The sequence below is a fragment of the Ceratosolen solmsi genome, unplaced genomic scaffold (genome assembly GCF_000503995.2).
Source record: "Ceratosolen solmsi marchali unplaced genomic scaffold, CerSol_1.0 scaffold10, whole genome shotgun sequence".
NCBI classification, from domain to species: domain Eukaryota; kingdom Metazoa; phylum Arthropoda; class Insecta; order Hymenoptera; family Agaonidae; genus Ceratosolen; species Ceratosolen solmsi.
Genome location: NW_011948412.1, coordinates 26353134 through 26377667, shown reverse-complemented (window position 1 = coordinate 26377667; position 24534 = coordinate 26353134). Strand labels below are relative to the sequence as shown.

Below are 24534 nucleotides of genomic sequence, written 5' to 3'. Positions count from 1 at the left end.
TTAATTGCTCGTTAAAGCTTAATAATTAAATATGCGTGTTGTTCGATTTTCTTTTTAAGATGAATATTAAAAATTAGCTTTGAAAATACTTCCGACACACTCGCGCGTAGACACACACTCCCACACAAAGAAATAGTAATGACAAAAATAGCATTATCTTCAAAATGATAAAGCTTTAAAATAAAGTTTATAAATATAATTATTATATTCGTCTAATTCCGAAAAAAATTTCATTTTATATAATCTTTTTGCTATATTGATCGGAACATCCGGTATAAGTATGTCGTGTGGTTTTAAAACCCAGGAGAATAATATCAGACTTCGACATATGGTTTCTCTCGCAACTGCATCACGTATGATCAACAATAAGATTAATATAAAATTTAATTGTTAGTAAATTAGATTAATGTAATTATATTTACAGGTTCCCTTAATAAGCTTTATCATTTATTTAAAAAATGGTAATAAAAATGGTTGGACAAGAACGTAAAGGAAGGAAAGTCAGAGATAAACGCGCTCGAGTATTGCACTGCATTAATTATATTATACTCGACCACAAAATCACTAATATCACTAATCGATCGATTCTTTTCGTAAAAATTTCATGAATCGATAAGCTTCAAATGTCTAATAATGTAAGTGTCTGTGCGATTGGCAGTATCGAATGTTTATTTTCGATTCTTTTTACAAATTCTTGACATTCTAAAAGAAATTATTAATCGTTATTTTTTCCATCCGTTTGTAAAACAATCATGCAAGGAATGAGGCAATAGTAACTACCTATTTGGCGAATTATACAATGCAAAATAAAATAAAGGATATAATGACAGAGTAAGAGAGAGGGGGTGAAGAGGAATTCATTCGCATCAGATTCGTCACAGGCGTTCGGGCGTCACATAAAGATCGTAGGCTTTGGCGCGATCCAAAAGTGATTTTTCAGTAAAGTCAATCCAGGGAGCATTAGATGATTTATCTTCGTGGTCCGACTTATATCCGTGGCGTGTCAAGAGGTGATTGTGTCTACACATAATCCCGTTTATTCCTCTTACCGAGGGTCCTTTTGTAACTGCGTGTAAGACTGTTCATAGCGACGGTGCCGAGGGTCGTCATCGCACACGCCACGGCTCCCGCGTTCTAATTCCGCTCCCTAAAATAGTAGACGGCCGGTTTAAATACATTGTGTCTTACACCTAAATTATCCTACAATGTCTAAGATCTTACCCTGGCCCAGGGTAATAGTACGGGGGTGGTCGCTCGTACTCGGTACTCAGTGGCGGCGCCACTGCGGCTGGTTGATACCGGGGAGGGCCACCATTCGGAAAGTCCCAATTCCTGCAGAGGTAATTCAAAGGACTCGATTTACACTCCGTGCTGCACGTCTGCCTGACGTAGTATGTGAATACGAGAAAAGGAGTATGAATAATGTTTGCACGGACACAGACACGCAGCCACGGTGAGTTAATGCATGTATGATCACAGTGTCCAATTACCTCGATCGCTACTTATGTTTCATTCATTAATTTTTTAAAGGAGATGGAAATACTCAATAATATTGAGAGTTACAGACTATACAATCGGATAATAATAATGTCCAGAAGCTTGGTTAAAGGTCTTATCTAATTGAAATTACGAACTAATACTTGGGACGAATAAGTGAGACGGTCGTAGTAAAGGATCCAAGATAAAATGGTAACAGAGCAAGTGTCTACAAAACTCTAAATGCATTTACATCATACGATATTAAGCAAATGGTTAATCTATGTAGCTATCAAAATAAGACACTGGGCACATGAGATTATATGTAATAGAGGTTTTAAGATACGTGTACAGTCAACATTTTGATACTTAATTTGGAAATGTAATAACATGGCAATTGACAATGAGAATGCGCAGAAAAAGAGATAGGCAGTTATAAATTTAAAACTAAGAAAAATGTCAAAGTAAATATAGAGAAAGATAAAGAGTGAAAGAATCTTGATATCCTGACGACTTACGTGTGAAGGCGTTTTGAGTGTCGCGAGAAGTTGCCCCCCCGCAAGGTTCCCACTCACCTGCAAATAACCGGGAGACACAATGTGACCAGTGAGACAGTTCACGAGTTATTCATATTTGCCTCGGTTATCGCAAGTACAATAAACTTTTATCGTGACACGGAGTTTTTCATTGAAGTCCTTCTCCTAACATTGCTTTGTATATTATTATTGAGATTCATTTTTTCGATTTTTTTTTATTTTTCTTTTATGTTTCTATTTTCAATAACAGTATAGCGTTTAATCGAAAATCACCATTTATAAAAATTTTCCAAATAAATAAGAATATAATGAAATAAGCATCTATAAGTGAGTCATTTAATGTAATGAAATTAAATATGAAGTGAAATTCCTTTCAAAAATGTAGGGAGAAGTAAAATGTTTGTTAATTAATAAGATGATTATAGTGTATTACTTCCGTTGTAAAGTTTCATTGGTTGTAAAACCTATGTAAAAATTGGCCATATTGAAGTAATATTGTCAAAAAAGAGAAAAATATTATCCTGCAAAAATTTATAATATTTGCTAGCCATTTATATTGGGTCTAGTCAATGAGTTTTGCTTGTCACCCGCATACATAACAATCGCAAAATATTAAAGAAACACAAAATTCAAGCATACATAATAAATAACTTTATTCGAAATAAAGAAATTGTTAAAAAAAAAAGATTACTGAAACCAATAATTATAATAATGAATTTTAAAATAGGTATATTAACTGCCACTGATATATTTAAAATAAAGACAAATAATAAAATATTTGGCGATGAGTGGGAACCCTGGCGAGTACCAGAAAAAAGGAAAAGAAATTTGAATAAAATGATAGAAAAAGAACATTATCTCTTTTATAAATGATGAGTATAAGCGTAATAAATTATTATTTATAAAATCACATTAATTTTTTACTGTATAATATTTTGTACCATATGCATTAGTAAAATTATTCAAATTAGCAAAAGGCAATTATTACGGTTGGTGCAGTTTGTGCGAGCTTGAACTGCAAAGCAAATTCAATAGAAAGAGCACATAATAAAATTAGTTAATGAAAAAAAGCTTTTTTCTACTAATTATATATATAATATATTGTTGTCTTGTTGTTCCTTCTTTTTTGATTTTTTTTTATAAATGTTTCAAAAAATTAGCGTACTATCTCGATAGTTTAAGTAATATTGTGTGCTGTGAACATTGGCTATTCATAATGGTAATAATTGCTTGTTGAAAAAGTGTAATTGTCATAAAACGGTAACATTAGTGAAAGTGTCAATAACATGTTTATATTGTTTCATCTTTTTCAAGAAATATTTTACTTACTCTCCAAATTATAAGAAGGAAAATGAGCTATTTTATTATTTTTTGTATGACACTTTTTTCTGAAAAAAAAAAAAAATTAAAATATGTCGATTCGAGAATTAATACTAATGTGTTTAATGGTGCATACATGCTCGGCTTTTTAAAAACAGTGCTCCAATCGGTGAAACCTTCTTTATCTCTTTGTAAAAACAAAAATCAAAATCAAAGAACAAAAAATAAAAATGTTACAACAAATTCAGCGGGATACGCAAGTACTGCAGTATCGGTAAAGAAAAAGAAGAATAAAATCAAACGCAACAAAGTCTGCTTCTCGATAAAGTACTCTCGTTGTCAAATTATATAGATAGTGGTAGATTGGTAGTTTCGCGAATTGTACAGGTAATTTCATTAATCCTAAGTTAGGCTTACTTGGGGGCCAGGTCCGAGTATCGTGAGTCATGGTGGGATGAGCTCTGGTGTGCATCCGCGATATGCTCGCGATCGGAATAACCGATCGCCGGACCATTGTAGATCTCAGGGTAGCCACCGACCGGGTGATGTCTGCCGTGAGCTACGTACTTTTTATCGTGGACGCTAAAAAACAAGAGATTCGAGACATTAAAATAGTAAGATTAGCAAGCGGCGATTGTGCATTAACTAACGGATGGCTGTGCTATCTATTTACATTCCTTGGTATTTTGAGTTCTTGCGCGCTCCGATGTATCTGCAGCTGCGCTTTTTAACGCGCTAAGGAAAACTTTACATTATTGTTATTTATTTTGTTTAAGTAATTAATGTGTGATGAGTAAGTAAAATTGTTGCGAAAATATTCTTGAGATTATGTATGAATGCGGATGATATGTATAATTAATCGGAGAAAAACGAATCAGAAAGTTGACATGTTTAAACACGAGTCAGTTTTCTATAACTTCTGATAATTCTATAAATTCTTATTTGGAGTGTATTTAATGACAGTATTTTCTTATATTTCCCTCGTATATTTCTCTCGTATATTTATTGCAACGTAGAAAAAAATTAATTTTAATATAAAAGTTTAATTTCACATTTTTAAATATATTTATCGACTAACTTAAATTACTTTATATTACTTTCAATTAGCGTAGAATTTTCCTTAGTTTGACAATGTTTTCTTAAAATACTCGAAATCTGCTTTGAATATATCATGTTAACTAATTATAATGAAATAATATATCCAAGCTTATAAAGGGCAAATGTATTCTTTATTTAAATAGTGACGCAATTTAATGACCGAGTGTTGTGATAAAGCAAGATAATGTAATAATTGTTGCAAAGCGTGACATAATAAGTTGCCGATATTAGTATTACTTTCCATACACTTTTAATGTGTTTTTCTAGCTAATAGACAATAATCAGTTCATTTATTGTGCTATAACAAATTATGGGCATCTGAAAGATTGATAAAATTTCAAATTTTGCTGGCATTGTGCACAAAAGTACAATATTAAATTAGTTCATTATAATATAAAAATTTTAATTTAAACATTTCATTAATTCAAAGCATATAGAATCGATAATTTTCTTTTCTTCATTTACTTATTGTTTTATTTCTTACATATAATATCAATATAAAGTTAACTAAAAAATTTAGTTTCAAAAAAACCTTTTTTCAATAAGTGCGATACATGCTTAATTGAATATTCTCTGACATGCTAACGTTATATATATTTTCCTTTCTTGATGTTGAATACTTACTGAGCAAGCGGCACGTTATCCCTGTCCGCATATGCGTCATACAAATATTCACTGGAACGGAGCGTTTAAGCAGTTTAATAATTTAAACAACCACTCCACACATTCGATTAGCAAATTAATAATTGTACTAAATGAATTGCTTCTGAAATCTTTTTTTTTTTTAATCAACATTCGTTCACTTGTTCTCTTGTACGCGATATAAAATAAGTATGTAATTTCAAAAGTCATACATTGTAGTTGTTTTTATAACAGAAAATCTGTTGTAGTGATTATAATTGAATTTGATGATATGAGTACTGATTACAATGGCTCATAAGAATAATATCAAAACAATATATTATCGTAATTATTTAAAAATTTTATTATATTCGTAATGTTATTTATAATATACTTAAAAAATCTCAAATATATCAAACACATAAATTGTTTCTAGTATTAAATATTTCATAATGTATTATGCGAGACTTTGATATTTTTAAGAACCATTGATGTGAAAGTATAATTTCGCATAGCGTATATCAATCAATATTAAGAATGACAGCGAAAACATTATTAGCGTAAATAGTGATCAGTCATGCCGTTCAATAGAAATAAGGAACATTCATTACAAAGCGGAAATTTACAAGAATTTTTATTTCAGCGTTGAACGATCAAATTAAAATATGTTATAATTTATAAGATCTTTTTCTGCGAAACTCTTTTATATTATTATATAATTATATATTATATATAATAAAATTATATAATTTTATATAATTATATATATAGGAATAGTATGTAATATTAGTATACAATAATTCCTACGTGACAATAAGCGGATAGGAGTCAAAAGTCAATTTTTTTAAACTAGCCAAACTCAATTAGAAAATTTTTAAGCCAATTCTTAAGAGTCTGACGAGTTAATAAAGAATGCGTTTTTATCAATAAATGAATAAATATTTAAATGAATAAAATACTTACGATTCAACTAAAGGACCTGGATAAGGATCTGACTTTTGATACAAAGCACTTAGTTTTACACACAAAACTATTGTCGGGATGAAAAGAACCAAACACCATCCGACACTTGCCCAAAATCCATTCTATTAGCAAAAAATCAAAATGTTTTTGAAAATAACTTTAACATTATTTTGGTAATGAAAATAAATAATACTTACAAAGGGATCTAGGATTTTATTACAACCAGACACGATTGTTGCGTTATAAGCATTTGAAATCGGTCCACATTTACCAACTTTCGTTAGAGTATTATTTATCACATAATTGAGGTAGCTATTAACTTGATAGATAAATGCTTTACCAAACTCTGCAGCAAGCTGAACAAAAATTATTTTAAATATGAATGTATATAGTATTTTCTGAAATTACTGAACATTAAATTAAGTAAATAATATATATGTATATATTGATATTTTTTATTATTACTAATAATTACGTATAATTAGTTTAACCATATATTTTTTTATTTTCTATGATTACACATTGATTTGTGAATTATTTTTTTTAAATAAAATTAAAAATCGAGAACTTATTGATGTTAAAAATTCAACGCAAAAATAAATTCATTATTAATTTCCTTTTTTTTATTCTTCATTTATGTACTGGAATTATTTTCACTTAAGTTAAAAAAAAATCCAATACAACTAATAAAATTATGTAAATATTTTGTTATAATATATTAATTAATGGTATTATTATTTTTCATATGAATTATTGCACCCTTAAAATTTGAAACTTTATTATTCAAGCCAGTAACTTTATGGTATGATGTAGTCTTAGCACATTCATTGCAGATGCAAGAAGAAATTAATGACTTAATTTTAATCAAAACTAATTATACAAAATTAAGTATATTTTGTATAATTACTATAACTATATTCTGAGTTTACGTTGATAATATAAATTACCGTTTTAACGTGTGCAGGTCCACTTTCGGTAATGAATATCTGGGCCTTATCAACCTCATCGACTAAAGAATGAATAGCTTGTGCCATAGATGTATGATTAAATTTGATGTGCTCTTGTAGCTCTATGGCACTACTGCTCAGTAAGCTGCTCAAATTGCTCATAGGGTTGACAATGTCGCGGTGGTACCCTTCGAGATCGTAGGCATTTTTTAACAAGTCTTCCTTGACATTGTCGTAACCTCTAGGTAATCTCAAGGCCAGATCAAGCAGCTTACTTCCCAATTGCTCGAGATTAATATTCGTGATATTATCTCTCAGATTTTCAGTGTATTGATAAAATTTAATGTCGCTCAATCCACTTTGTGCCAAGGCGTTGAGTTTCTCTCTCGCCGCTTCGCTTATGATTTTGTAATCGTGCGAGAGACTGATCTTTTGCTCCAGTTGGTGGATTGTCTGATTGATATCGTAACGATCGATATACCCCCTCAACGAATCTACGTCGATAATATATTGTAGCTTCAGTACCCTGTAAATCGTCTCGTTTTTGTGGCAAGTGCTGAAACGGAAAATTGAGTAATATATTTAATATCCAGTGATAAATAAAACCATTCAAAAGATTTTGCCATCAAACTCACTTAAGTATATAACTCATATTTATGTCGGCATGCGGATTCTTCGGATATAGAACTCGTTTGATCTGCAAATACTCGTCAACCAGCTCGAACATCCTGTTGTCGCTCGGATTTTTAAGAGGCTCGCAGATCGCCCGTTCTACTAGGACTCCGGTTATCATGTGTACGACCGTAATGATCATCAGTATACTCGTCAGTAGGAAAATTATCCATACCGCCCTAGAAGCATTCCCATATTAAAATCCATCCAATCAAGACGTAGGTCCTTTGAGATAAACTTACATCATAAGGAAGCGCGCCCCTGAGCCCTTGTTGCAGCAGTCATCACCATAACCATCCGGCCGTTTCCCGCAAATACCGCACAATAATCCAAAGCTCAGGCACATAAGAACTGTTAGGAGAATGCTCGAGATACCTAATCCCAAGTAATACCTGCAACGAGATCCGTTTCATCAATTTCTCTATTGTCCAAGTCTCGCTCACCGTAATTTGTCACACCTGTAAGGCGAGTACTGCTCGATATGTCGTCTTGCGAATTCCAATTGCGGCACATATTTCTTATCAATGTCGATATTGAGTCGATCGATTAGTTGAATGATGTTGCTTGCGACCGTGGCAAGGGATTCGCCGGCACGTCTTATACTCGCACTCACTATCGGTATCGTTTGGTTCACTGCTTGTTGTATCTCCTTCTGGATGTTCATAAATTGGTCCATACCCTTGCGCACTTCCATTACGATATTGTCGTCCATGAGATGTGAAATGTTGTTAAGCACATATGTGACATCGAGATCAGGTAGCTGCAACGATCCATGTACGTGCGTAAGCTTACTTCTTCGAATTAACATCATCGCTAAGTACGTTTACATAATCGTTGATTCATGCTGGCTAGGTAAATACGTTTTTACTTTCTACACGATAAAATGGGATTGAGATTTACACGGATGAAATGCATTATTTATTTTTTTTTTTTAATACCAAATCTAAATCTAAATGGCAAGTATTTTATTATGAAATAACAGCAAGAGCCTCAAGCATATAAAGAAAATATTGGGTATCGCATGCATAGCCGGTAATCTACAGTATCAAGCTATGTTGGCAATCATGAAACGAAACAAATTTACAAAGTTGTTAAAAATGCTTACATTACATTTTTTATATATACACGTATTAGGATACGTAACAAAGTCATACGTCATTCGATGACAATTATAAAAAGAGCCTCTGTACATTAATAGCATATACTAGTAATACTGAAACGTCTAAATGAAACTAATAGCAAATAAATATTTTTAAAAAATGGAAACTTGACAACTTGAAAAACGATGTATTTTATATACTTATGCAGGAGCAGAATGTGTGGATGTATGTACCTTTGGAAAGTATCGGTCCAAGTACTGCGTTAAAAACGAATAAACTATTATATTGCATATCGTGTAAATCGAGTGGCTAGAAAATGTGAGATATTTTTGAGACACTTAGAGAAAGTTTAATAAAAGTGTTTATGCACCTTATCGAAGTCCACTTTAACCGTCATCTCGCTAATCTTGTATTTGTGCATCACATCTTTACAGTCCTGCGTGCCGCAGTTCGTCAAGGTTTGAAGGAGATTGCCACGTACCTTCCGGACAACTATGTAATTAGCAGAGAGAGAGAGAGAGAGAGAGAGAGAGAGAGAGAGAGAAAGAGAGAGAAAGAGATAAAAGGTTAGTGACACTAAATAACTGATTAAAAGCTAGACATATAAAAGTTTTAATTACGGATTTCGAGGTGGGAAGCGTTGTTTCTGAGTTCTTTTGTAATGTCATTCATCATCTTTAAATCTTTGCGTATGTTATCGAGTCCGGCGACAATGTCGTTTAGATTCATAAGCGACACGGCATGCGATGACTCAGCAAGCTGCTCGGTGACAATTTTCCCACTTGCTTGCAGTATAACATTGAGTGCCAGCTCGAGCTCATCATAATTCACCTTCAATAACGTCTCGACCTGACGCTTGGTCGTACCCAGGTACAGCTTGACATCACCGAGACTCGTGCGCGCAGCCTTCGGCAAGTCGCGCGTGCCTTCTTGCATCTGCTCATTGGTGGCAAAGGCACAAACAACCCCAAACAGGAGAATTGTTGCGAAACCGATGAGAATGACGCTCAGCATGATTTTACGACAATGGTCGTGCTTTTTGTCAAAGGGCTCACTGCGAGCGCCGCAGTTTCCGGCGCATCTGCAGCAGCAGAAAAAGAGGCCCACGCAAGGAAGGACTGCTGCAAGGAGTATTCCGGCCAGGCCCAGACCAGCTAATCCACCGTAATGGGTCAAAATTATGTGCCACTCCGAAGTTGGATCGGCAAGTACTGGCGTTCCGTTCACCAACCGTATCATACCTAAAAAGTTGTTGAAAATGTAAAATGTTAGTGAGATTATTAATGCCAATTCATCTTCGAGATTACTGTCTTGAATGGGTAAATTGTTATTTTATTCTGCGATTAACTTAGCTCGAATTTCATAGCAATTAATCGAATCTATTACAGAATAGTAGGAAATGTAAGAGGAGATGATTAGTCTCGTCAAGTGCAAAATAAAGGATATTCCTTATGCTACTACTGTTTATACTGTTGAGATAATAATCACGATTTTATTTCTTTACAAAGAAAATACTCCTTTGTCAACATTAAATTGCTTTTTTGTTTTATAAAGATACAGAACAGCGTTTATCTCGATTACAACACACCATCAAATGTTACAATTTAATACGAAATTAATTTCTTAAAATATTAAATCACATATTCGTGTAATTTTATGAAAAAAACATGCAAATCGAACGGTTTCAAAAAGGAATTATAAGCGTAAATATGTTCTTAGTCTTCAAATTTTAATTTAATTATTGAAAAATTAATAACTCGTTTAAATATGTTAATAGCCAATCTATTTGTTTAAAGAAAATCAAATTGTATGCAAACTATTCAACAAATTAAAAAAATTGAATTTATAGGAAAATCGATGTTATTATATTAAATTAATTTATTTTTTAAAAACTAAATGTATTGTATTTTTTACATGAAATCGGACTGATTTAGACCCATGAAGGTACATTTTATTGAATAATAAAAATTACCATTCTAATAATTATTCTATAAATTCTATAGTATGTTTTCTATAGTATGTTTAACTTCTATTGTATGTTTTATTTAATAAGAAATTAATATACCATATAAATAATAAATTGATTGTATTGTAAAAGATTAAAAAATTGCGTACATATGACAAATTTTCAGCACTATAAAAGTTGATCTAACAGTACTTTTATTGAAAGTATTTTAAACTTCCATTTAATGTCTGCACTGTAATCAAATAAAAGTATGAAACAGAAAGATTTACAACTTTAGCGAATAGATATATATGTGTGATTTCGCTTGGCATCAAAAGTACACAATACATTTTATTTTAATCGAACATTGAATATATTACAAAAATATAAAATTATACGCTTATTTATTTTATCTTATATATGCACGCACGCACACACACGCACATACACCCGTATCGAATAAAATTGATATTTAATGATAAAGTATTTTTTATCTACCAAGTTCTATTAAAAATTCAATGTATCAAATATACTTTCAATAGTTTGAATTATAGGGAAAAGGAAAAAACTGTTCATTGAAAATGAACTGAAAATCGATATTCTTTCTTTAACATTACTTTATCAGTTGAAATATATTTGAATCAAAGCGGTGCAGGATATAATAAAACTTCAATGACAATTAATCAATTTCAAATAAAACATATAATGCGAGAGAAAGCATTTTTATTCAAAAATACAAATAAGACGCTTCGATAATAGCATTTGAAAAATATAGTTTCATAAATCTTGATGAATCACATTTCGCGATTTCTCATATACATTCAATGTTTCTAAAGCAACAGAAGTGCAGGAAAGTGAAAATAGAGCCGAGAAAAACACGCCAATAGAAAAAAAGCACCTACATCCCAGGTAATTCGATGCACCGGCTTACTTTTACGTAATGGCAAGTGAGTCTTTCATTGCCGCGCATTTCATAAGAAAGTCAGCGAAACGTTATCTAGACAAACGTCCGTTCGTATGAAATCTTGTCGTTATTGCTCTCTGTCAAAATGGAAAGAAGTATACATTGCCATATTGGGCAACAGCTGATGGGGCGCATGCGCCTGTGAGGGTCCTGAAATTTAACGTGAGCCAAGTTCAGTCCTGCCGTTGTAAAATCTCGTAATCGTTAGTTTCATAGCATATTGTTGAAACATGAACGAGTCAATGATTTTTATTCTCATCCGCCTTCCATTGTATTTTAAGGCCAAGCGCGCACATAATGACATTGTATTCGAATTATGAGCGAGCAAATTATAAATTTAATGATCATAATGCAACTTGAATCGGTAGCTGACATTATCATCCTTTTCATGAATAGAAAGATTCACTGTTTTCTGGCTTCTTGTCGAGATATTTACACATTTGTTATGTCATTTAAGTATAGTTGTCCACAATACTATCACTGCTATTAATATACATTTCATGATTGCTCTTTGTTAAAAATTAATGTACATATTCGTATATAGCAGTACTTCGTACATGGCTTCGAAAGTTATTATTTATCTCGATTTTGATTTGCCAAGTTCACAGTTTTAATGAGTTGAAATCATTCTACTATGCAATTTGTAAATAAACAACCATGTTATTCATAAGAAATATATGCAAAATTTCCCTTTACACGTTAAAAGATACACACCTTTTGTAATAATTATAATCTAATTATTTGATTACACTATCATCCGAGTTAACCAACTTTTAGTTACTCATATGCCTGTATTGATATTCAATTTTCTCAATACGCGTACGGTGTAGAAAATAATACCATTATTTCTTTTTTTTATCTATTATATGAGACTTGTAAGAAAAGTAAATATCAATCAATATTCAATATGTTTGTTTACATAATGGAATTCTGTTACAAACGAGGCAATTCTTCTAATAAAACAAAAATTACAATTTCTTTAAAATAAGTACGATATTCAAGATAATACGATACTTTATTCTATGGCAGCCGTAAGCATTGTTTCTTTTTTTAAATCAAAGCTTTATGAAATAGGTACTATACTACAGCTATACGATGCTTCTTATCCTATAACGACACTATTATACTCTTCCTCGATTATTTATGTACTGTAATCAATTGAGCATCACAATTGGAATTTCACAAAATGGCAAAAGATATTGGAAATCACAAGTCATCTTAAGCGAAGACACTTGATTACAACCTTGCGAAGCATAAAATGAATACTTACATGGGAGTTTCGACACGTGCACTCGATCGGTAATAGCCTCAATTTTTTCCGTGCCGTTGAGCGCAAAGACCGTAAACGGGAATAAGGCGCGAGTTATTGGAGAAAAGGCCATGCGACAAAGTCAATGTCAAACAATTATCGCTGTTTCATTAACGTAACACACTCCATTCTTTCAAACGTCCAAATGTTTGATTAGAGGGCGCCGTTTCTTAAAAATCATCAGCTAATTTCTCCTTATTGATGGAATATAATTGTCCGCTTCTTGTTTAAGAATAGTACAATAGATAGCATTTAATATTAGCAATGTAATATTACATTATGTGTGCATGAATATATATATATCATGATGTATAATTTCCATCTCCTCATCGTTGTCGAATTGAAAAAATTTCATTTCTGCTTTTGCATCGAATTAAAAATTTTATATCATTGACATATCCGATAGAAATATTATGTTTTGAAAATACACGTGATAACTTTTTTTGTAGTCGTGTCGCTTAAAATCATAATCTCTATTTTTTGCAGTTCACTTTTGTAACTTAAACATGGCAACATTAATTTATATGGAAAAAATTTATATAATTTTATATTGTTTAAATAACAAGTTTATTTATCCAAGCTTACTTTGATCAAGTTCATTATCACCACAAGTTATTTTTATATTTTGTCCAATTAGGAGTTTGTAAATTAATATGATGTCGACAAAGTAAATATTTCTTTTCAATAAATGCCATTTTCTTAACTTAATTAAGAAGAAACGATGGAGTTTATTAGAAAAACAAAATTCATTATCTAAAACGTCAATTATAATAAGTTTTTCAATATTTACGACGTAATATTTAGAATTCTACGTACAAAATTTGTTACTCGTAACTAATGGTTATGTGAATTTTGGTAAAATATTTACATTTTAAAATATTTTTACAATAAACTATATTATGAATATTGGTTCTTTTATTATTCATTTCGTTTTTACATGAATGTAAAATGTATACTATTTTTCATATTATAAAAAGCAATTATCAACGTAAATAAACATTTCAACTGAAAATATTTGATTAAGGGAATAACATTACTGTATATTTATATATTCCAATCTAGATTCATAAAATCAAATCAGTATTTCATCCAGCTAGAAATATTTAAGATATGCGATTTATTCATGCTTTAACAAATGTTATTCCTAATAACATTTAGTACAGGCATTATATAATATTAACAACAGTGTTAATTCAAATATGAATTATATTATAATATTGATATTCTACGGCAATGTAAGGCTAGTATTAATTATATATAAACAATGTATAACAATTAGAAGAATTATTATTTCAAGTAAAACGATCAATTCCACATAATACTAACTAGATAATTTATAAAATTATACACTACAATTTTCGAGAGTGAAGTTTTTTTTTATCTATTTAAGAATAGCTTTTCAATTAGAAAATGCAAGAGTTACTTGTACAGATCATGAAAAATAAAAATGACTTCGAATTTTACAAAAAAAAATTTACCGCCACGCAGATATAATTTGCATGCTACTTTTAGCAAATAATTTTACGCTTGGCCACGTATCATCGGTACGAAGTGCCTCGGACAACAATTTTTCCGAATGTTACTACTAGTCACCAAGCGTGAACACGTTTACTTAAAACTCATTTTACTTTTCCTTTCCTTCTCCCTTTTCAACTATTAATCATAGCGACGAGGGACAATGACACTCATATTTTACATGAAAAAGTATTGTTTCCAGCGTAGCGACTTTATTGATTTACAAGCCAACGCGGCAAGTCGTGACGACGAGGTCAATATTATACTTCAGTCGAGATATTGAGAAGGATATATATATTTCGGATGAATTCGCTCTTTTGTACTTTGTAATTCACCTTTCATGATCCTCTGTCACCAAGAGTCACCAAGGAAAGCACAGATTTACTGATATTTACATCAGTTTATAATCTTATTTATATTCTAAGTAATTAGTGAGAGAGGTGTTCTTAATATGCGATATACGATGAAAATTATTTAATATTTTTAAAATATGTAAAAGCCATTTGCATTAAAAATAAATACGTTATCCCCCCTCTCGCTCTCTTACATATCTTTTTCATATTTGAAATGGCTGCATTTAGCGGTCACTTTTAATTTTGCGTCTTATTTATAGTAAAAATCATGATTATTTCATTAGAATAAATACATTAGTAAGGATAATTATATATTTAAATAAAATACACAGAATGTACAATAAATCTTTTGGATCCATATATTTCGATTATCATTATAAGATTGCCAATACTACACACGCTCCAATTCAAACGTCCACACTTTTATTTTATCGTTTTATGTCCCGGATGTCGACTGGTATGATGCCGTCAATACACCTTACAAATGATTTCTTTATCTTTTTCTGTATTGTAGGCATCATAAGAAAGGCCATTTAACTATATAGAGGCAAACAATTATATACTGAGATAAATGAATTTTTCTCCGTGTATTTCTTTATCCAACAAATAGGAAAACCGGCAGCTAGTATTCTAGCGCTCGAGTCCTTTTTCATCAATCGCAATAAATTCAGTAAACCGATTTTATCGCTCATCTCGCTCACTCGAAGGTGTTGTGTTTCATTTTCGTTCTTCTTTGAACTGCCACGAAATTTATGACGGCGTACAAGCGATAAAAGAACATTTTCTCAAGTAAAAATTCCAAAGTTTAGCCATAACTAAACATATAAACAAAACTTTAAAATTATGCATAAATGCGGCGCCCGATCACTCTCGTCCTTTAACTCGGCAAACTTGTAAAAATTTCGAGCTCAGTTATTTATACATTTTTGATGATCGTGTCAAACATTGTATTATTTATAAATCGCTGTATTTGCGTAATTGTATAAAAAATTTGCCAAACTTCGTTAATACCGATGAAATTATATTTAGAAATTTCTCTTAAAATCTCGACATTCGCTTGCACTCTAAAAGCGTCGCATTGGGAAGGCCGCAAATAAAGTGACCCATCTTTGCACAAGAAAGGAGAATAACTTCCAAGAGACGTGATTTTAAACGAAATTGTAAATGAGTGTATTTTTAGAGATCGGGCGAGAATAATATCAAAGATCAAATGAAAATTATCGATAGTGTTTAAATGCCATCAATATTGCAATATTTCGTGTGCATATGCGACAAGACTCATAATCATTATGATTGATTATGCATTCTACGAAAAGGTAGATAACGGTTTATAATAAATAGATTTTACGAGCCTCAACAGTGTCTAGTGATTCATTCAGCAGAGAGAAAAAGAACAACCACGTCAAATTTCTCGGAATGAATATTAAGGAATAGAAGGAAAGAGGCGTAGTAACTCAATGTTTTTTGATAACGAAGCCAAGAATAACGTCGGCTGGTATTATTCATGAAGCCCGGCTTGCTGATGAGGAATAAAAGTCGTGAGCTATAAAAAAGGCAGAGGCTTTCATTCACGATATTTAATTACCGTGGCCCGTGTAATAAGTCTCATTTGCATCATTGCAGTACCATTAGTGATTACAAGATCGGAAGGCCGAGCGAGCGTGAACAGCACGATATGCGCGTTTGTGAAAAGGCGGATTGACGGGATGGGCGATAACAGATTTAACCAAGAGGCATCCGAAAAGACCGAGTAAAAGGCCAAGAAGGGGATAAAACATACTCGAGAAAGCGGGTCGAGTGGCGCGCAGAAAAAGCGCGACACCATTGCCTATCTAACAGCTTTTGCCCTTCGCCGGTGAAATCGGCCTCGTAACCGAGTCTTGCGAGCTTGTGCTGGTAGCTTTTTGGAACGAAGCTCCCCAGTGCGATTGGATACGCTGAATCAGAGGAATTGACGTGTATAAATGGCATAGGGACGAGAGGGTGGAGGTGGAGGTGGAAGTCTTTAGGTGGTAGACTTGTCTCACATTCTATATCGCATTCGCCTTTATAGAAATGGTTCACTATGGCCATTGTATGCTGTGACGTAAGAATGGCAAGTAACCGTGGGGGGGGGGGGTCGCACACGTAGCTGCGCAACATGGATTTCAATCGTAACCGTTAACTGATCGATCCTCGCTCTGTCCTCGTTCTTGGGCCGAGATATCCCGCCATACCTGTTATGCTTCCGTCAATGATGATGATTTCACGAAATAATTGGCGCTTTCCAATTGCTTATAAGGTGATCTCATTCGCGCGTTGATGGATCTCCCTCTTCCTTGTATGCCTATTTCACAATGTCCGTGGATCACTTTATTTCATTCCTCGACGATTCAAAGTAAGCTTTGACATACTAATCTTCTATTTATTTTATGCTTTGATTGCTTAGGACCAACGTTCTTCTTCATAAAGATGCGGCCCGTTTAATTAATAGATTTCCTACAATCGAACGTATGCAGCTTACGATTGATTCGCAGAATGTGTGTGTGTGTGTGTGTGTGTGTGTGTGTGATCCGCAGCTTCGATGAATAAGTGCCATAAGATAATGTAATGTTATTAAGGGACTTTGTAAAAATATTCGCTTGATTCAAATCTAATACACATCAATTTAAATAATAATCTCGCGCTATACATTGGACTCGTAAGCAGTATAATGTGGGTCGAAACATACATAACGTAGTCTTACTTTCATTCATATTTATGTCGATATTAAATCATTATGGCAAGGTCAATTATTTATAAAGATATTACAATTGCACCTAATAATGTTATACAATAATTTTGTATGAACGGGTATGGCAACAAAAAAATTACCGAATTTTTATCGTAGAAATGTGTTGTTCAATAGATCTTGAAATTAATGCTTGAAATCGTTTGAAGGTGATATTGATTAAACACAAAATTTGAAACAAATTTAGCCTTGATTATGAATAAAGTTTGAACCATAAGTCAAAAACAATGTTTGAATAACTACTTAAACCAATCATTCATTATATCCTAGTCTTTTTAAAGTACCGCGATAAATGTCTAGCAGCATTAAATTTTTTAATCTACTTGAATGCTGTAAAGTCATTACTTGACCTGAAAAAAGTATATTAATAGTAATAATAATAGTCAGTGGTCAAAATATTTAAAAGTAAATTAAATGCATATTGGAAGTTAAATCGATATTAGTTAGATATTCATTAGTAGGAAACAATAATTTGTTAAGAGCCATAATGATGAAATCGAATTTTCGTAATTAACTTGCAGTAAATTTTAAAAGATAATATATAATGCCATCGTGTATAATTCTTCGTTTATTGATTTTTCACATTTACATTCCTAGAATTTCTTCATAGAAATTACAAATAGTAGTTCGATATTAAAATTAATATTATTCGTGTAACAGAGTAACATTAAATTAATCTTGGATAAAATCGTACGAGCAAGATTATTCCATGATAAATTTTGTATTTTAGTTCGAAATTTTCATTTAAAAGCTAGAATGAAATAGATATTATTATAGCTATTACGGCAAGCAGTAATTCACTAAAATTATTCTCGTAAATTTATGATAATTAAAAATCAATTATTATTTGAAATGAGAGTTTATTAGTGTATATGTATATTTATTAAAATTATAAAATATTTTTAATATTTCATGAGCCATAAAAATAATAAAAAATGTATGGCAAAATTGTGAAGCATTTGAGGATAATGACTTATTTACGTAAATGTACTTTTAATCCAAGATGTATAATATCGATCATCGTTACATAATCTGGTTGAGTAATAAATGATTATAATTTAACAATTATTTTTCGTTTTGTCAAAGTCGAAATATAATTTTTTTATTTATGTGACTAGTAAAAGCCATTATAATAATAATCCATCGAATAATTCAAATATGGAAAAATGTTTTTGCGCTGTCATACGATAACATGTGAGGACGACGCAGGAAATCCAATGTTCCTGACAATTCCATTCTATTTTTAATAATTTTCCCATAACCGACCGACATTTTTATTTCCATTTCTCTTCTGCCTGAATTTAAAGTACTTTCCCGAGCAATCATAAAAGCACTGTAACATCAAGCGTATTTTATTTGTATATACATGATGAGTGCTTTTTAACATATCTTTTGTAATAAATGACACGCAAATCGAGTCAAACTTTACTCGGCAACCAATATACATCAAGTCGAATACGATTTCTTTATTCAAAGAATCAACAGAACGTTCATAAAATTAGACTTTTCTATTGTCTCCCGTATGTACAAACACGCATCTCTTTATCTGTGTTCCAAGTACTCTCTTAGTGATACATAAGCCCATCCAATGTAACCACATAGTACTGTATAATTTTGTTTTTAAAACTATGTTTCGAGTACGTCATAATTACTCCAGCATCATCGGCCTCTGTACGTCTACTAAAGGCGTATTAACCGTGGCTCGCTTAATAAAATAAAGTTGATAAAAATTAACGGGGCAGGAAGTTGAAATTGTTGCATAATATTTTTACAACCTATGTTACATATTCGTCTCAAATTACCATCCACGTAATGCCGCATCAATGTAATAGTTTTTGTACAAGTGATTTTAAGTGCACACGTACACACATCCATGGCTAAAATTTCGGTGCCTGCGTGTGTTTCACGCTCGTTTTAATATGCACAAGCTTCTCATGTTCACGATAGTCAACGAGATATTAAACCACTGCGGTGACGTTAAGGCGCACTTTATCGTCACGCACATCACTTACTGATAGAATATAGTATTTCATTTACTTGAAAGTCGGAAAGTACTCATTTAAAAATAAAAATTAAAACAATACATGTAGTGTATCAATTGATGTACGCCGTGTCTATTTACATAACCAAATAATATTTCATTTCAATGTATGTCGAGTACATTATTATTTTAGCTAGAAAAGCAATTTTTTCACAAAGATGATTAATTATTTTTCACAAAGATAATTATCGGATTTTTATCTGTCATTTGTGTTTTATCATACCATATAGTGTTGTCAAATTTTAGGACCACGAAGTGCGCGAGAATTATATGCATTTTGAAATGCTCGCAGGTGAGGTGAAACCGGAAAGTACTATGAACAGATACTGCATATTGTGTATTACACGCTGAAATATCGATATAATATGCCAAAGTTTAGGAACAAAGAGTGAAATTGGTATCGTTGATGATTCGATTGTTGTTGAATCGAGCGATACAAATATTTAAATTTTGAACTCTTTTTTGCTAGGAGTGAATTAGTAGTGACAAAAAATTGATGTACAATATTCTAGATTATAATTTATAATAGTTAAGCTAACGAGTACATTCGATTAATCTTTTCACGATAAAAAATTATTTAACTGCAAATATTTAAATGCTCAAGTGTATAAGAGAATATGCATATATTGAAATGTGATATTTTGTAGTTTGACTTTGTAATTTATGCACTGTACACGTAATAAAGAAACATTAAGACATGACAAATTTACAAATTATTTCATTCATCTTTTAATGAGTATAATTTATAATTCTGTAACAATATAAGTTGAAGAACATGAGGCTTGCAAAACGATTGCGTTTTTCGCGAATATTCGTATTTGAGAGCCGAAAACAGCTCTGCATCAAAGAATGCAAGATGTTTATTTAGGCCAGTAAATTTTACAAGTCGAACAATTCTATGTGAGTAACACATACTTAATTAACATACACATAGTTATATCTTAATAGTAACGAGAAATGGAAGTTTCTGAAATGTTGACAATTTTTTCGATCTGGTGAATGAGAGATTTTTTAGAATTTCCCGCAAACAGTTTTTCGAGTAAATTTAGTTCATCAAGCGTCTTCAAAAGATTTTAACTACAGCTAAAAAAGTACCTCGTGAATGATAATTGCAATTATAAACTTGACGTTAAGTTAAGTGAAAATCAGCCCAACAATTCCAGAGGTGAATAATAAAGTATATATGAGCGCTCGTACCATCTATCGAACCATCGTTTTATTGGACAATATCGTGCGAATTTAGCATTGCGCTATCGTGAAAGTCTCGAGCGTTGAAAATTAATCGTGAAACGATGTCAAATGCAAAATCAACCCAAAGTTAATAAATTTTGTGTGCAGGCATATTGTTTAACCTACATGAAAGTATTAGAAAGCTCGTTAATGAATGTTACCTAAATGTCATTTTTATCTTCATCTTACGTATGTGCCAAAGTATTTTCTCTTATATCGCTTATATCACTTGAAAAGAAATGTAGCGAAGGCAGCATTTTCCTTCAATTTTTCACATTGGAACTCTACATTTTCCGTTACTTTTAAAAGTAATGTCGATATTTATTTTCTATTACTCATAAAAATACTGTTGTTTAACACATATGGAGCTCTGAATTGTCAAAGAACTAATGCACTTTTTTTTTTTTTATTTACTCTTGTTTACTATTTATGTCAGCGGTGACGAGTTTTTGTAGATTTAATGAAAAAGTTCGTATTCAAATTTTACAAAATTAGTTAATGTGCAAAGGAACTGATTAAATTGAAGGCGGTTGAGTAGTATTGTGTGAAATTAACGATCGTGTGTTATAAATTATGATATATAATTTATATGCATACTCGGTATGTAGTCCGTGTGACAATTGCCAATTTTGGATAGATAAAACAGCGTATGAATAGCTTATGAATAATATGAATGATACAACATCTTCTAAATATCATGGTAATTAGGTTAAAGTGATATATTTTTATTATTAATTAGGTTGTGGGTAGATGTAGGCGATTGATTGTAAAAGCATTAACAAAAGTTTAATCGCTTACTCTTATAGACTTCGATCGTCTTTTCATCTTCATAAACTGTTTTCGTTTTTTTTCAGTTACTGCAATATACTAGAATAATTAACTTTCTGATATTTAAAAATTATTTATATACGAGATAGCGTTAAGAAATATTAAAATATACATAATATTTAGGATTCAATTTAGCTGCATCATTTTATCAAGATATCTTATCTGCAAACTAATCATTACATATTTTTGTGATTATGTATTCTAGGTTTTTACGCCAAGTATGATAAGACATCGTTGTAGACGCGTTATTTGTTTATCACTTTCTATCAGTAAACTTTTTGAGGAAAAATAATCACGATTTAATTTAAAGCCTCAAAACAATGAGACAATTTTTCTTCACCAGTGTGTACATATTTAGCTATTATGCAAGTTCATCATATAGCATGACCAGCATTGATTATAATATTGACTTTCATATGGTCATCATGAAGATTTAACATTTAATTTACACAAAAATTTTATTTGTGATTTTCGAACATTTGATTAAACTTTCATTCGATAATACTCATAAAATGTTTGTTTGGAATTTTAAGGAATAATCATATAATTTTATGTCGTTTCATAAACTGCGAGTAGTGAGCGAAAGTGTGATTTAATATTATGTCTAAGTATTATTTTACTTACCGACAGTTATTAATATAAATAAAAAAAAGTAAATCATGTTGCGAAGGTCGCTCTTTATATACATCCGTAATTATTGAATAATCCGTAATGTTTTAACTAAACGAGTCCACGAGTCCAATATTAATAATGAAACACGTTGTCAGTTACCATGAGCTGAATTTGTCTTCATGTTTTCTCTACGATGGCCGACAATATTACATTTGTAGCACCAATAATTTTTTTGTATAATAGTTTTCTGTAATTTGAGCTTGTACCTTAATAAGTCTTACATAATACGAACAAAGTAGTGTTCTTTCTTTGTACTAAAATTTAAAAAAACAAAAAATCATTAAAATGTGTTGCTCTAGTATTGCAAAAACAAGATACGACAACATATAGGTGAATGAAGAAATAGAAAGGCGCGATTACAGCGGCAATTATTTTTGACATCCAGCAAGTAGCGTGATCGCCGCCAATTGAATTCTTTTCTCAGATGACAGACACAATGGGAGAGAAGGAGGAGACAGTGGAGTTGAGCAACAAAGACGAGGCAGTAGAACTGTCTCTTGGAAAAAGTCAAGCGCGGGAGAGAAACATTAGCCTCGAATACTTCGTTTAAAGCAGTAAATTTGTCCGGCTTTATCGAAAATTGTAACGAGCGTGCCCAAATTGGTGAATAAATGATGAGAATAAACTATGAACGAGATGGGAAGGGGTTTAAGAGAGGGAGCACGATAAAAAGTCTGTCGTTTCCGAGCATATTATCATTAGTTGCGATTGCATCAATAATTCCGAGCTAGTTGCTGGCGAAGATGCTGCGTTGGGTTCACGATCGGAGTATCCGGGGGAGGAGCGAGGAGCGGCGACGAGGGGAGCAATGAAACGTCGAACTGTGGTGTTGATGTTATAAAATATTAAAATTAAAAACACAGCTCTTGTTTTGTCCTTAGCGGGTGTTCGAGTCTTCCTTTTCAGTGCCTCGAGGGCGATCGAGGTGTCAATGGCCCCCGGGGTCCGCACACGTAGGTTGGGTGAACGCGCGAGTCGTTGTTGGAGGAGTTCATGTATCTGGTCGACCGTCGGTGTCGACGACAAAAAAGGGGATCAACGACGCGAGACAACGACACAGCAGCTCACTATAAATTGCACCCCCTTCCCCTCGACCAATGCCACAATCCGTTCGCTCGCTCGCCAAGTCCTTGAACAAACGGAAGGAACGGCGAATTTGAAATGACGATACGTCGCGACGACGACCGAAAACAAAGGAGACGCGCGCGATCAACGGCGATGCGCCTTATAGGACGGGGGAGGCGGAACGGAACGCGGGGCAACATCGTCGAAGAGGTCGGCTCCCTTCTTTCCCTCCACGATCGTCTCAAATTCTCTCGCTCACTCGCTCGCGCTCTCTCTCTCTCTCTCTCTCTCTTTCTCTCTCTCTCTCTCTCTCTCTCTCTCTATCCACTCGTACGCATTTCTATTCTCGTTGGCTTTCTTGGCGAGAGCGCGGCGGGCACTCCATCAGCGCCTAGTGACTCACTCACCCTCGGGGTAGGCTTGCTTGCGCTGCACGAGGTCGATGAACATGTTGGTGACGTTGTACAGCTGGCCCATGCCGCGCGGATTGAACTTCGTGGTGGCATTGTAGGCCAGTCCGGTCTCATTGACGCGGCTATAGGCTACCGACTGGAGTGCCATCGTCTCGTTCAGTTTGCGCGCGAGCCTCTCGCTCATCTCCGCGGAGCCGTGCCCGAGCAGCTGGAGAAGGAGGAGGAGGAAGACCGGCAGCAGCAGCAACGGCGGCGGCGACGACGCCAAGCCTAGCAGGGGACGCATGTCGACGCGCACTACCGCCGGGGATTAGGGTATCGGGAAGGACGGCTACCGAGGAAGCCGACACGTGCCGTTCTCGTTACTGCGCCTCGGACGCACCGCTGGCGACTGACTCTCCGCGCTCTCTCAGCTCTCTTGCGAGCCGCGGCTCCTCCACTCCCCGGCTGACAAAGCGACGGTGGCGATTCTCGCACGCAAGCATGCATGCACTCACACACTCGCGTACTCGCGTGCTCATGACCCAAGCACGCACGATTGGCAGCGCTTTAACCGTTAAGCCACTTCTACAATCCAGTACATGTGTCGCGCGTATCGACCGCGTCAGCCGATTGTGGATGTCCTCCGCTGGGAAGGAAGGAGCGTAACGGCGAACTCGAGCGCCTGCGCCGAGCCTCGAGGAGGCTTCGCTCTTC

At 33.3% G+C, this 24534-nt stretch overlaps 1 protein-coding gene across 3 annotated transcripts; it reads right to left on the bottom strand.

Moving 5' to 3' along the window:
* Nucleotides 1-594: 594 nt before the first annotated feature.
* On the bottom strand, nt 595-24217 carry LOC105363444 (prominin-like protein). 3 transcript variants are annotated; one of them, XM_011501151.1, is made up of 14 exons: nt 23833-24217; nt 9354-9974; nt 9104-9225; nt 8967-8990; nt 8092-8393; nt 7876-8025; nt 7597-7812; nt 6962-7517; nt 6212-6370; nt 6015-6136; nt 5055-5105; nt 3750-3914; nt 1222-1332; nt 595-1147 (listed from the first exon to the last, which is right to left on the bottom strand). In XM_011501151.1, the coding sequence occupies exons 1-14, from the start codon at nt 24122-24124 to the stop codon at nt 1135-1137; spliced, it is 2904 nt and encodes a 967-aa protein (XP_011499453.1). In that variant the 5' UTR covers nt 24125-24217; the 3' UTR covers nt 595-1134. The 3 variants fall into 3 exon arrangements, with proteins under 3 accessions (XP_011499453.1, XP_011499437.1, XP_011499445.1); XM_011501135.1 differs by lacking the exons at nt 595-1147; nt 1222-1332; nt 5055-5105 and having other exon boundaries at nt 3597-3914; XM_011501143.1 differs by lacking the exons at nt 595-1147; nt 1222-1332; nt 5055-5105; nt 8967-8990 and having other exon boundaries at nt 3598-3914.
* Nucleotides 24218-24534: the final 317 nt, after the last annotated feature.